This window comes from Saccoglossus kowalevskii, chromosome 7, assembly GCF_978046115.1.
Source record: "Saccoglossus kowalevskii chromosome 7, keSacKowa6.1, whole genome shotgun sequence".
Classification (NCBI taxonomy): domain Eukaryota; kingdom Metazoa; phylum Hemichordata; class Enteropneusta; family Harrimaniidae; genus Saccoglossus; species Saccoglossus kowalevskii.
The window spans coordinates 35,731,822-35,746,534 of NC_140647.1; the positions used below are offsets into that span (position 1 = coordinate 35,731,822).

Genomic DNA, 14,713 nt, shown 5'->3' on the forward strand with positions numbered 1-14,713 from the left:
CACCTTTCACAGAATAAAACACAATTTTTTTATGAAGATCAGGAAGTTATAAGAAATTGTCAATTTGGTTCAAAATTTTAGAAAATAATTTTGGAGGGAAAAATTATAGCGGTTTCGCTATAAGGGTTAATCTATAATGCCAGGCAAATAAGAATGAACTTAGCACAACCAATAAAGTATTGTCAAGGTGATAGTCATTGGTCAGCAACACACGCAATTGGAATTGGAAGCTGATGTGAATATTAACCGTTCTGTATGGGGTCCAGGTCTCACAAATTATGCAAACATTCCTTCTCCACTGTGTAATGTATGTGTACATGTACTTACCATATTATGTGCGGGGAGACAATCCTCATGGAATGCATGTCTACAGAAGAACACAACGATGTTACAGGCAGTGCGTGGATCTGTCAAATAAATCAGAATTCAACATTATTGCAATGTCTATTTACCGAGATATGACATACATGTGAAAAAGAGTTGAACAGCATACAGCCATTTTTATATTAAATACAAGATGAAAGACACTCCCTATACAGTTGTGATTGGTGAATATGCTTAACTTGTCAGATTTATATTAAATACAGTGGGAAAGAGGCTGATCAGTTGCTATTTCAAAATCTGAGGCTAGCTTATTTTGCATAATTGCTCTATTAATATTATGGTCATAAGAAAATCATATCTAAATAATTCAGTGTACAATGAATACAACTTTTGTTTACATAATAATATGCTTTTATTAGATGCACTCAGAATAGAGCAAATATGATATATGTTTATACAAATCAAATATTTGTTAGTTTGAATGTTTTGTGTAATTTAATATATTACCGGTACTTTGTCATTGTTTTTAAGGATGAGACCCAGGTTCGTTTGACAAGACCAATTATCATAGATTATACATGACTGCCTCCTTCTCATTAATAAGTTTCCTGCATGCTCCACTCAGTCAAATCATCAACAAAATTGCATTGCGGAGAATTGAGTAGCCTTCAGAAAATGTTGACAGCATTTCATTTTGGCATTTCACACAATACTTTTACTGGATCAAACAGTTAAATGTTTCTACTGAAAATTCTCATCTAGCATACCAATAACTGCACATATTGCATTATTTGATTAACTTATTGACAGAAATCTTGAATATAATAAAAACAAATAGTAATGAATTTATAAATTCAGAATTTTTCTCTTTTGACTCTCGCTGTACAATCCTGGCGCGGTCTGATTCCAAGTTTGCTGATCAGTTCATAGACATCTGTTTTCTGTATGTTTTCTGTATGTCTGTTTTGAGTGAAAAAACTCAAAGGCATAGTTTTGAGAGAAACATGCATACACAAAAACAAAATTCTCACTCAATTTATACAGAGGTAATTAAAAATATATAAGCACCCACGAACCTTCATCTTAACCTTTTGAGGGTCAAAGTCAACTTCAGGCATCATCAACAAAACAGTTCCATTTACAAATTACAAATTTTTTAATAGCCATATCACATTTTGTTTTTTAGTCCCCGTTCGGACGAAGTCCAAAAACGGGGACTTATAATTCGGTCTCCGTCCGTCCGTGTGTCCGTCCGGAGTCATATCTCAGAATCCCTTGGACCGATTCTGTTCATTCTTTGCATGTGCCTCGTACTTTATGTGGGACATATGCACATGCAGTGATTTAGCGATTCGATTCAAAATGGCCGACTGGCAGCCATCTTGTTTTTTGAAAATGTTGTATTTTGGACATGCTTTGTCAGTTTTCATTCAAACTTGGTACATAGATTATACATGTTAGGATACATGTCCATGATGATTTATTTCACAATTGGATCAAAGATGGCCGACTGGCAGCCATCTTGTTTTTTGAAAATGTCGTATTTTGGACATGCTTTGTCAGTTTTCATTCAAATTTAGTACATAGATCATACATGTTAGGATACATGTCCCCGACCGTCCGTGAGTTCCTGAGTTTGTGTGTCCGTCTGTCCGTGTGTCAGTCTATCCAACGTCATATTTCAGAATCCTGTGGATCGATTCCGTTCATTCTTTGCATGTGCCTAGTACCTTATGTGGGACATATGCACATGCAGTGGTTTAGCGATTCAATTCAAAATGGCCGACTGGCAGCCATTTTGTTTTTTGAAAATGTTGTATTTCAAAGATGGCTGAATAACGACTGTTTTTATTTTGGCCATATTACTATGACACGAAACATGTGTTTTGATGTAAATAAACAATCTGTTGTATACGCCACTTGGAACTCAAGTTTCAAGGACATGCTCGCGACAACCCCTCCACTTTAATATGACGAGCACAAAGAGAACTTAACGGGGACTGTGTCATTTTCAATGACTTGTTTCCCAAAATTAAAATTGAATTCAGTGAAAATTAACAAAAATTTGAGCAAATTTACCTCAATTCATGCAGAGTAAATAAATTTGACACTCAAAGCATTAAATTCAATTTATATACCGGTATATCGTAACAGTATAACCCTAAGCAAACAATATGTTTAGCTCAACATACAATTTACAAGTTGCCATCATTTCCTGGATAGGTAACATGTATGTTAACACCTACAATTTTATCTGAATTGAATCCACCTTGAGTAAAATGCTGATTAAAGAAATCAAATAAAGTTATTCTCACCATCAACAGCAAGTGTTCCATGACATGCAGAACAAGTCTGTTCATCTAAAAGAAGAAAATAAACAAAAATTCCCAACACAAACTGTACACTATCTCAATATTTCAAAATTCATTCAATTGATTACGATAGTTTTAACATAGTACATAAGACTGTAACCTTTCACTGCTACTGGTAATATTTTCACAGATTAAACCGGTATAAACTGGTTTTTAGCTGTCAGCAAATATTGAACACATACCGTCTACTCTGATGCCTTTCTTCTGTATTTTGTTCAATTTTTCCATCAATGAAAAACAGTCAGATACCAAAATTTTCTTGCAGCCTTCTCTCAATGAAATCTAAGAAAAGAGAAACTACATTTAAATATGGGATAACCAAAAGTAAATTAATTCAACTGAACTAAATAAATAATTTTTCTATAATTTCTTTGTAAATTTTGTACAAAAAGAAAATAATTTCCCATAGGCTACAGGTCTTGATCAATTTGCATGTGCATTTGCATGTGAAAGTCCTCTTAATACCTTGAACAAACTTGTAAGTGCACCCTTTGCAATAAAAACCTGATTAGCAATTCATTTCACATTTTTCACTGACATGTTATTTGTAATGAGGAACCTTTGACATTGATAGACACCTAGTACAACACACTCACATACCCCCCCCCTCTCTCTCTCTCTTTCTGTCACACAGGCACACCCACTCTCCAGGGAGAATGCTACAAAAGTAACGACAGAAAATAAACAAACCTGTAAATTGTAATCTTGTAGTATTTTCACAAGTGAATCTCTCAGTCCTGGTATTTCCATACCTTCACGTATTCTCTGTTAGAAAATATAGCAAGTATCACTACATAGAAATAAGTACAAGTATTGTATTTGTTTTATTACAAGAGAAACGCATATGAACTGACAGTTGCATGTATTGTATAATAGATCATCAAAATATGACTTGTTCTGACCATGCACACACTGCTGCCATTTATGCAAGCATAGACACTACTAATAGAGAAAATATGGTAATCCTAGACTATGCGATATGGCAGTGTTTAAAAAAAGTGTTGCTTTTTTTTGTTAATATTTAATGGACAGATTTCCAGTTTACAGTACATGATTACAAAATACTTGGGGGAAAAATTACTCATTACAGAATGGTAGACTCATGCTACACAGTGTTCTCCTCTGTAAAGTAGCACACAGACTAATTTACATAACTATAAAATATTAGTATGAACAAATTTACATAACAATATAGTATTCATTGTTATGCTGAATTGGCTCTATGGTTTATTCAAAATAATGAGTTCACTCTATAATGCCCTGGGGAGAACCCTGCTACAGGAAATCATGTGACAGGACGAGTCATGTGACATTATCTATGTAAACACTTACTCTAATCAGAATAATCGGATCGACGTGAGTTCCAATATTTCGTAGTAAACCAGTAATAAACTCTGAAAAACACATATACGATAAACAAAAGTAAGTTTCATAACTATGACAATTGTTAATTTCTGATACTAGTGATAATTCATAGAAAAAAAAAATACATATGATAATGACACCTTGATATTTCTGAATCTAAATCTAAATATAGGTTCACAGTATGGCAATACAGCCATGTGAGTTAGGGTTAGGGGTTTCTCAAATATATAAACTGAAACATCACCACATGATTATGTGTGAGGTCAACCATACTCAATCAGCATGTAATATTGAGAGTAAGTTTTGCAGATAATACAAACGTGGTTTGTCCATGGAATACGTTATCAAGTCTTCCCACAATTCTTCATCGTCATGCTCTTTGGCGAAATCAATGGCTTGGTCAACATCATCAAGTTCCTCTGTTATTAACTGTAAAGCTTGCTTTGTATTTCCCATTCGACCTACAATCAAATTATACACAATTGTATATATCAATTTGTAGTATATTTACTATATTTTGCATCCTAGCTCTTACAATAAACATGATTTCATCACATATCATACCAGTTACATACCTTTACCTTTCAACCTTTCAACCACCAGTTCCCTTATTTCATCACAAAATAGTCCTGTTTATAGTCCGCACTTTTCTTTAGAAGATTGGGACAAAAATAGCTGAATTTTTTGAGTAAAAACTGAAAGTCTCAAATTTTGTCTGTTGGCTCCAATATTAGAGTTCATTTCCAGAAATATTGAAGAATATAAGAAAAAAGTGCAGAAAAGTTTGGGTGAGAAAGTCTGGTGGTGAAAAGGTTGATATTTGCCACGATATATACAATGACAACTTCAACCTTCAATATCACTCAAACATCCAAACTTATCCGATTAAAAACATGATTTTTGTACTCACTCCATTTATATTTTATTTATTCCTACACTTAATTTACAACAATTTGTTCACTATTTAGCTCACCTAACAAGAAAACCATCTCAGGTATGTATTGTCGCTGTTCACATATCTCCAAAGCTTTCTGTAGCGGATAATAATTACTGTTGCGTAGAAATGGTTTAAGTTTTGGTCTATTGAATTCTGCATACAACTTTACTTGTAAAGCATGGTGGTCCTGTCCTATGTGGGGATCCTTTTGAAATAATGCATCTAAATACTGGAGAACACAATAGAGGTTTATATTAATAGGGCTTGGCATTCATAACATGCAATGGACGCAGCTATACAGTGGGGTCACTGGCTGCAAATGATGTAATGGGGAGGTGTCACTCTCCGGAAAGAGAGGGAGCAGTATTTTTGAATGTGCAAGAGTTGTAGATGACACACCCAGTGGAGCTTACATGTACAAAATAAGAACAATTTTTAAAACACTACTGTAACAATGAAAATAAAATAAAAGGAGTCTTATTGACTTTGTGACCCTTACTTTGTCGGCCATTTTGAATTTAAAATTGGTCAGAATACATATAAATCAGGTTTAAATTATTGAACAAACAATTTCAGTTTCTTCAGACTTATAAAAAGTCAATTTCAAGAATTATTTTGACAAAATTTCAGGAAATTCCTGTGACAAGTGTGTTAGCCGTCTCCATTTTTTCAGGCTGCTATTATCATTTATTATATTGAATGACTTACCATGTACAGCAGCTTATCATTAGGTTTCTTCTCAAGTTGAGTAACAACAGTTTCAATCTAAAAAAAAAAAAATGACAAAAATTACCCACTGTGCATATACCTTATAAACCTTAAAAGCAAATGGCTCCACAAATTCATGCTGAGACCGAGGTCACCACCGAGGTCAAACTACAAGACATGTTTTGCACGTTTGCATAGTGTCTTTCCCGTCATTCCATCCAACCTTCCAAATACTATGGATACGCAGATCATCTTGCAACAAGTTGAAGTTTGAATGTGATTGGTCCAGGAGATGCACAGACACACCATGATTAGTCCTCGTTTTCAGACTAATAACACATTGGTTTTATGAATTACTGACTTTAAATGAAAGACTGAAAATCTATAACATAAAATGTCAGGTCTTGAAATTAACAGTTGTCCAAAGCACATACCGGTACACATTTTTCAATATTAGTCACCCACCTTGACTAGTAAAACAACATGTTTCACACTTTCAGTTCTAAGTAACTTAAAAATCATTTGGACTACCGAATATTACCATGGGACTTTAAAGAAATTTTATTAATTTTTTTAGCCTGCAAATAAATAATTTTAAATTGTGAAGAATACTACATAAACACTTACAGGAACCCTGTCAACATTGTCAATTAACATCCTAGTCGCTTGCTCTGTATCAAATTCCATTAAGATGACAATTTTATCTTGTATTGAATCAAATAAGTTATGTTTATGAATCAAAGTAAATACATCTTTATGTCCAAGCCTGTCAAATAAACAAAAACTATGATTATAATACATACATGGACAAGGTGTTGAATGAACTGAAGCAATACTGACACTATGTATTGAAAATATATTAACACACTGTGCATTAAAGGTACATTGTCACAGTATACATTACAAGTCATTGTTAATGATATATAGTCCCTGTTGGAATTAAGGAAATGTTATTCATGCCAAAATTAAATTATTATGCACCAAAAGCATAATTAGTAATTGAGAGTGAATAATTGGCTGGTCTAGTATCAACAGAAATTAGATGTATTATATGACTATTTCAAAATTGAAATATATGGTCAGAAATGCTATTCCTGCATTTTTGTATCCAAATTTAATTTGTCCAGGCTTGAGATATAGGAGTTTGGTCAAAAAGCAAAATTTTAGGCAGTCAACCATTTTTGATTTGATTGTGAAACTAATTGTGAACATGTATCCCAACATGCATAATTTGAAGAGAAAAAAAAACATGTCAGCAATACATTTTGAAAAAAACAAGATGGCTGCCAGTTGGTCATTTCGGATTCAAACATGAAACGAATCATCATGGACTTGTATCTCAACTTGTATAATGTTTTTATCCAATTTTAACGAAAACCAACAAATCCTGTCCAAAATACCACATTTTCCAAAAAACAAGAAGGATGCCAGTCGGCAATCTTTGATCAGATCATTGAACAAACTGAAGAGAAAGCCTTGGAGATGTAGTAGTATGGTCAGAAAGCAAGATGGCTGCCAGTCAGCTATTGTTGATTTGAATGTAAAACAAATTGTTATGGACATGACATATACAATTTATATAACAAATTTGAATGAAAATGACAAAGCAATGATTGCCAGTCAGCCATCTTCGATCCGATCGCGAAACAAATCGTCATAGACATGTATCCTAACATGTATAATGTATGTACCTAATTTGAACAAAAACTGACAAAGCATGCATAAGATACCACACTTTCAAAAAACAAAATGGCAGCCAGTCAGCCATCTTAGATTGCATCAGTAAACCACAGCATGTGCATATGTCACAGATGAAGTACTAGGCACATGCAAAGAATGAACAGATTTCGTTCAAAGGGTTGTGAAATATGACTCCATACAGACGAACGGACAGAGACTGAATTAATAGGCCCTGTTTTGAACTTAGTTTGAATGGGGACTAAGTGTGCTATTATTAATGTACTGCTCTAAATATGCATGAAAGGAACTCTGTAGTCAGTACACACAGTATATACTAACAGTTCACTACCACAGCCAATCAAATGTGTCCTAGCTGCCAAAACAATAATAAAATGAGTTTTTGTTTAGGTACGTAATATGCAAACCTTTGCAAACATCTCAGCTCTGAAAATGAAATTTACTTGAGATAGATGGCCAATGCTTTATCAAATCTCTGTAAATAAAACTTACTTGAGATAGATGGCCAATGCTTTATCAAATCTCTGTAAATAAAACTTACTTGAGATAGATGGCCAATGCTTTATCAAATCTCTTATCATACGTGTACAGTTCTCCCAATGTTTTTAACAACACAGGATGTTCATAGTCTCTGTCAAGTCGTTCCTGTACAGCATTTACTATAGTCATCAAATCATACAATGTCGGTGACCATTCCTTGATTAACTGATGAAATCCCTGTAAAACATATAATAATTTGTAAAAGATATGAATGTCACAGTCCCCGTTATTTAATTATAAAATACTCATGTTAAAATAATACAACTGAATTTCTGAGAAAATGTTAGAGACGTCACAGACGAAAACAGGGACTAAAAAACCAAAGAAAGTAAATAATACAATGATGTGCAACTGCAACAAACATCAAAAACTATTTTAAATACTAATGTTCTACAAATGTATGGACTTCAGAATAACTACTTTTCTGTCAAGATACATAAAATCAAGTCTTGGAATCCCTTCATAAATAAAGCAGCATTTGTGTAAATGTTATAAATGATGATTACATTTTAAGAGAAGGAAATACAACTAATTTCTAATTTAATCTAATTTTAGAAATTCATTACAATTTAACAAAAAGTCATTTATTACAGCATTTATATGACTCTATGAATAAATTTACATAATATTCCAATTTGTTAGCATCTGTAGAAAACCTATTACAGAATCATAAACTAAAGATATTTTCAGTTCATTAGAAATCTTATCACACAGAATCCTGAAATTGAATTTAGAAGTACTCCTAAAATAGTGTAAAATGAACTTGATTGATTACAACAATGAAAAGTAGGTTTGATTTAATTAGTGATTAAATATCACAATTTTCAGTGCAAGTTAGATGTAGCTATATATTCCAAAATTTCAACTGATTTTATTATTTTCATGGTAATAACAATACTGTAAAATACTTTATTTTAGCTGGAATTAATTTGCACTGAAAAGAGTTTTTGTGTGTTTTGTATCGAGTTTGTTTTCACTCATTTTTAACATGTTGAATGTAAAATACATGGAAACAATTCATATTTGCTGGATTTTATTTTCACTCAATCATCCCTTTAGCAAAAAGTATTTTACAGTGATGAGGTACATATACCGGTAATACAAAATGAAAATGCAAATTTTTATTCATTAACAAATACACACATTAATTTTTGTGGAGCAAAAAACAAATATTTATCTTCCTTCCTGCTCAAGAAAGAATTTGTTTTTTCGGGAACAATAACTTTTTCCCCACTAACGTAATGCATCTACTTTCATTTCCATGTACCAGTGGGATTAGATGGATATAATCGTCACATATTAAAAATACAATAAACAATTATATCAGAACATCAATGAATCTCATAAAATTAGTTTGGATGTTGTTTGTAACAGTAAACTGATATGCTACCTCATAATCTGTTTGTAGATATTCATTTAATATCATTTCATATATAGCTTTACTGAGTCTCATATCACCACGTGGTACATAGGGTGCTATTGATTTCAACTGCTGTATCTTGGCAAACTTGTATACTTCACTTTCCCATAAGTCCTTGTTCTTCCCAAGAATCTTTACACACATCCTAGAAAAGAGTGACACTAAACTGAGTAAATTATAATTTATAAAAATATATTTATCATATTTGCTCTATTAGAAAACTGAAAGTGGTATCTGTATAGACCACAATGATGATGAAATTACAAACTCAATATGTACATATACTAAAAACATGACAGTGATATCAAAATTACAAACCTTGCAGCTTGATCATACTCTTCTTCATCAAGTAAGTGATTCAAATATGTTTTCCCAATCTCCAGTATGTCATGTTTTTTTAGTGATCTACTGTTAGCTTCTGCTATAGCAAGAGCTTCCTGGTTTAACAAACAGCAGCGTAACATTAGAAAATTATATTACATGGTACACTATTGCTGCGTTTACACGACAGTATTTTATCTGAGCGCGACAGCTCAAGCAAAGTTCGACTCCAATAAACCTGGTACACTATTGCTGCGTTTCCACAACAGTATTTTATCTGAGCTTGACAGCTCAAGCAAAGTTCGACTCCAATAAACCTGGTACACTATTGCTGCGTTTCCACAACAGTATTTTATCTGAGCTTGACAGCTCAAGCAAAGTTCGACTCCAATAAACCTGGTACACTATTGCTGCATTTACACGACAGTATTTTATCTGAGCGCGACAGCTCAAGCAAAGTTCGACTCCAATAAACCTGGTACACTATTGCTGCATTTACACGACAGTATTTTATCTGAGCTTGACAGCTCAAGCAAAGTTCGACTCCAATAAACCTGGTACACTATTGCTGCGTTTCCACAACAGTATTTTATCTGAGCTTGACAGCTCAAGCAAAGTTCGACTCCAATAAACCTGGTACACTATTGCTGCGTTTCCACGACAGTATTTTATCTGAGCGCGACAGCTCAAGCAAAGTTCGACTCCAATAAACCTGGTACACTATTGTTGTGTTTCCACGACAGTATTTTATCTGAGCGCGACAGCTCAAGCGAAGTTCGACTCCAATAAACCTGGTACACTATTGCTGCATTTACACGACAGTATTTTATCTGAGCTTGACAGCTCAAGCAAAGTTCGACTCCAATAAACCTGGTACACTATTGCTGCGTTTCCACGACAGTATTTTATCTGAGCGCGACAGCTCAAGCAAAGTTCGACTCCAATAAACCTGGTACACTATTGCTGCGTTTACACGACAGTATTTTATCTGAGCGCGACAGCTCAAGCAAAGTTCGACTCCAATAAACCTGGTACACTATTGCTGCATTTACACGACAGTATTTTATCTGAGCGCGACAGCTCAAGCAAAGTTCAACTCCAATAAACCTGGTACACTATTGCTGCGTTTACACAACAGTATTTTATCTGAGCGCGACAGCTCAAGCAAAGTTCGACTCCAATAAACCTGGTACACTATTGCTGCGTTTACACGACAGTATTTTATCTGAGCGCGACAGCTCAAGCAAAGTTCGACTCCAATAAACCTGGTACACTATTGCTGTGTTTACACGACAGTATTTTATCTGAGCGCGACAGCTCAAGCAAAGTTCGACTCCAATAAACCTGGTACACTATTGCTGCATTTACACGACAGTATTTTATCTGAGCGCGACAGCTCAAGCAAAGTTCGACTCCAATAAACCTTTGGTGTTGAGCTCTGATACAAATATGCATCGGGCCTAAATTATGCATACATATAACTATCTTGTCCCAACCAATGACAACTACGTGTATGTTGTTACACTGTGTGGACAATGGTAGCACCAATAACACAAAAATAAAATAAGAGCCATTTCAACGATGAGGTTGGGGAACAATCATTCGCTACATCCTTGCTCCACTTTGAGTGAACCTGTTTCTCAAGGAGAGTATATTCTCCATTGACTTTCTCTGTCATTGTGATATGCATCGTGCCATGTAAAGAAACCACAACACAAGCACAACATCAAAATCTTTTTCAGCCCAATTGTGAAAACGCATTTGAGATGATGTCCTGTTAATGAGTGGAAGGAGCAGCAGTTCGGCTCCAATACTGGTGTGTAAATGTTGCATATACCTCAGACAAATGTTACAACAATTTTGGATAATCAATTTGATTTGCCCCTCACAATATTCTCCACAGCGACACTAAACAAATACATTTTGTTGTTTTTTTGCCTTTACCTGAACACATTCTAATTTACAGATAGTAATTCTTTTTAACACTCATATTTGTCATATAAAATTTGCGTCTACTGGTGCAACATGTTTACCCTCAAATTTGCCATGGGCAAAAATACTTCAACTGTTGCAAATAGAATTTGCAATGTAAATATTTAGGTTGAAATTAAAGCAACAAGTCATTGTCAATGACACGTCCCCGTTCCGTTCATATTTGAGTGACATATACATTCAAAGCAGATCATGACCGAAATGCACCTGCATATGTACAACACATTGTGCTAAATCTGAACAAAATCCATCCATGCATGACTGAGATCCGGTTCTGGAATTGTGAAAATACGTGATTTTGATGCATTTTCGGCCTTAAAATGGCCATCATTCCACTATTGTTAAGCAGATCATGAAACAAATGCACATCTCTATTTGTGACATGATGTACCATGTGTGTGTGAAGTTTGAACTTGATCAATCCAGACATGTCTTGGATACGAATCCAGAACTGAATTCTTTAACAAAATGGCCGCCAGTTGGCCATTTCGAACTTGATCCGGAAAAAAAAAAGACGTGCATCAAGGTCCTATTATGTTTAATGCATGTACCACATTTGAACAAAATCCATCCATGCATAACTGAGATACGGGTCCGGAATGGTGAAAATGTGCGATTTCAATGCATTTTCGGCCTTAAAGCGGCCCCCATTTGGCTATCGTTAATGAGATCATGAAACAAATGCACATACATATTTGTGACATGATGTACCTTGTGTGTGTGAAGTTTGAACTTGATCAATCCAGACATGTCTCGGATACGGATCCAGAACTGAATTCTTTAAAACAAAATGGCCGCCAGTCGGCAATTTCGAACTTGATCCGAAAAAAAAAATGACGTGCATCAAGGTCCTATTATGTTTAATGTATGTACCAAATTTGAATGAAATCCGTCCATGCATAACTGAGATCCGGGTCCGGAATGGTGAAAATGTGCGATTTCAATGCATTTTCGGCCTTAAAGCGGCCGCCATTTGGCTATCGTTAATGAGATCATGAAATAAATGCACATACATATTTGTGACATGATGTACCTTGTGTGTGTGAAGTTTGAACTCGATCAATCCAAGCATGTCTCAGATACGGATCCAGAACTGAATTCTTTAAAACAAAATGGCCGCCAGTCGGCCATTTCGAACCCGATCCAAAAACAAAATGACGTGCATCAAGGTCCTATTATGTTTAATGTATGTACCAAATTTGAACAAAATCCGTCCATGCATAACTGAGATCCGGGTCCGGAATGGTGAAAATGTGCGATTTTGATGCATTTTCGGCCTTAAAATGGCCGCTATTCGGCTATCGTTAATCAGATCATGAAAAAAATGCATGTGCATATGTCCCATATAATGTGTGATGTATGAGTGAAGTTTGAACTTAATCGGTCCATGCATGTTCGAGATACAGGTGATCACGGACGCACGGACGAACGGACGGACGGACGCACACAGGGCAAAAGATAAGTCCCCGTTTTCGGACTGCGTCCGAACGGGGACTAATAATTGATAATGGTACTTTTAAACAAGATTAGAAAATAAGTTTATTTTTATATTTATCAGGATATTCTATAAACATGACAGGTTAATTATGCAAATATAAATATTAAAATCGCAATTTTCTTAGAATTGGATGAAAATGAGATGCATTACACACATACCTCAAACTTGTCATGGTCCATCATCCAAGCCACATGGTCGTCCAGATCTCTTGGTTTGGCAACAACAATGTCCTTAGGACTAACGATGTAGAAGAGATTCTCACTCTCAACATGTTCCAGATGATAGTCATTCGGTCGGCATTCTTGAAAACCACGTATTGATAAAGCATCACATGACAATTCCTCATAATCATCCATTTTAGGTTCTAATATACGCAGTTGTGGTCGTCTTGAGCCATCGGCTTCATCCTATATCACAAAGTAATAAAATGTAAATTATTTGAATAATTTAATAGTTGAAATCACAGACCCTCCAGTACTACTGGAAGGTCTATGTTGAAATCAAAAGTCTACAAAATGAAAAACAAATTGATGAGCATGTACAGTGACCCCTCGCTAAGTTGCAGGTGGCAGGATCCAAGCAAAAGCCATGACATATCGGGGTTGGCTCATGACTTATACAGAGAGAACTCATGAAGAGGGTTCATGCATTGTAAAAAGGATAAAAGGACATACACACATGGATTTATTTATAGTACAATTTCTTTATTGTAAAACATCAGAATACCACAGCTTTATCGATGTCATCATTGCTGGACAATTTTGCACAATTTCTGTTTAGTCCGTCTCTTGGTATTCTTCAAAACAAATTTTCTCAGCTTTTCTACATTCTTTACCCACCCACGAGTTGTGGACTCACCGATTGTGCAACCTTTGTCTAGGTTTCACCTTTCTTGAAATAGTTGATCACTGTGAGTTTTTTACGTATGGACTGACTGGATAGCTTTCGCTTAGACATACTGCTCAGTTGAAAACTAGAAATCAGTGTGATGAATTCAACTCTTTGTAGTCGGTTTTATGGAGCTATATCAAAAGCGGACCAGCCAAGAAGTACGTAAAGTCGCGACTTGACACCCCTGTTGACACCTTAGGTCAGGCTGCCTTCACTCTTTGTATTTCAGTAATCTCCTCCAGGCCATTAACAGCCAATTAGATACGCAATGCAAGAAAACATTATTTTGTTGTTTTACTTCAAAACTGTAGGCAAAACGGAACTGAATTTTTGGGAGCCATCCAACTACCCGCAACTTAGCCAAAATCTTATTGAGGTGTGACTTAGTGAGAGGTCACTGTATGACTATTTTGTTCTTTGTACCAACTTCAAACAAAATAGATCGAGCAACGGCGACATTGGACACTTTGACAGGACCTAAAACACTAGTCCAGACTTTCCAGACTAATAATGGAAAACAAAATGAACAAATCTTTTTGATCTTTCCAACAAATAATGACAAAACAAAAATATTCACTGAAATTTGATGATAGCCTAGCCTAGGTATATATACCTACATGTACACATCCTATGTCCAAGCTGTTTTT

At 35.0% G+C, this 14,713-nt stretch overlaps 1 protein-coding gene across 2 annotated transcripts in view; it reads right to left on the reverse strand.

The window, feature by feature from the left end:
- Window positions 1-14,713, reverse strand: part of LOC100370879 (vacuolar protein sorting-associated protein 41 homolog) — a 39,210-nt gene that overhangs the window by 1,444 nt on the left and 23,053 nt on the right. Inside the window, exons 11-23 of one of the 2 annotated variants that reach the window (XM_085501515.1) lie at window positions 13,334-13,582; window positions 9,683-9,801; window positions 9,335-9,509; window positions 7,946-8,121; window positions 6,334-6,472; window positions 5,707-5,763; window positions 5,035-5,227; window positions 4,382-4,522; window positions 4,029-4,090; window positions 3,387-3,461; window positions 2,879-2,978; window positions 2,640-2,684; window positions 328-407 (exon numbers count right to left, since the gene is read on the reverse strand). In XM_085501515.1, the coding sequence (XP_085357641.1) occupies window positions 328-407; window positions 2,640-2,684; window positions 2,879-2,978; window positions 3,387-3,461; window positions 4,029-4,090; window positions 4,382-4,522; window positions 5,035-5,227; window positions 5,707-5,763; window positions 6,334-6,472; window positions 7,946-8,121; window positions 9,335-9,509; window positions 9,683-9,801; window positions 13,334-13,582 (1,611 nt within the window). The remainder of the gene's footprint in view (window positions 1-327; window positions 408-2,639; window positions 2,685-2,878; window positions 2,979-3,386; window positions 3,462-4,028; window positions 4,091-4,381; window positions 4,523-5,034; window positions 5,228-5,706; window positions 5,764-6,333; window positions 6,473-7,945; window positions 8,122-9,334; window positions 9,510-9,682; window positions 9,802-13,333; window positions 13,583-14,713) is intronic. The other variant, XM_085501516.1, reaches the window with a different exon arrangement.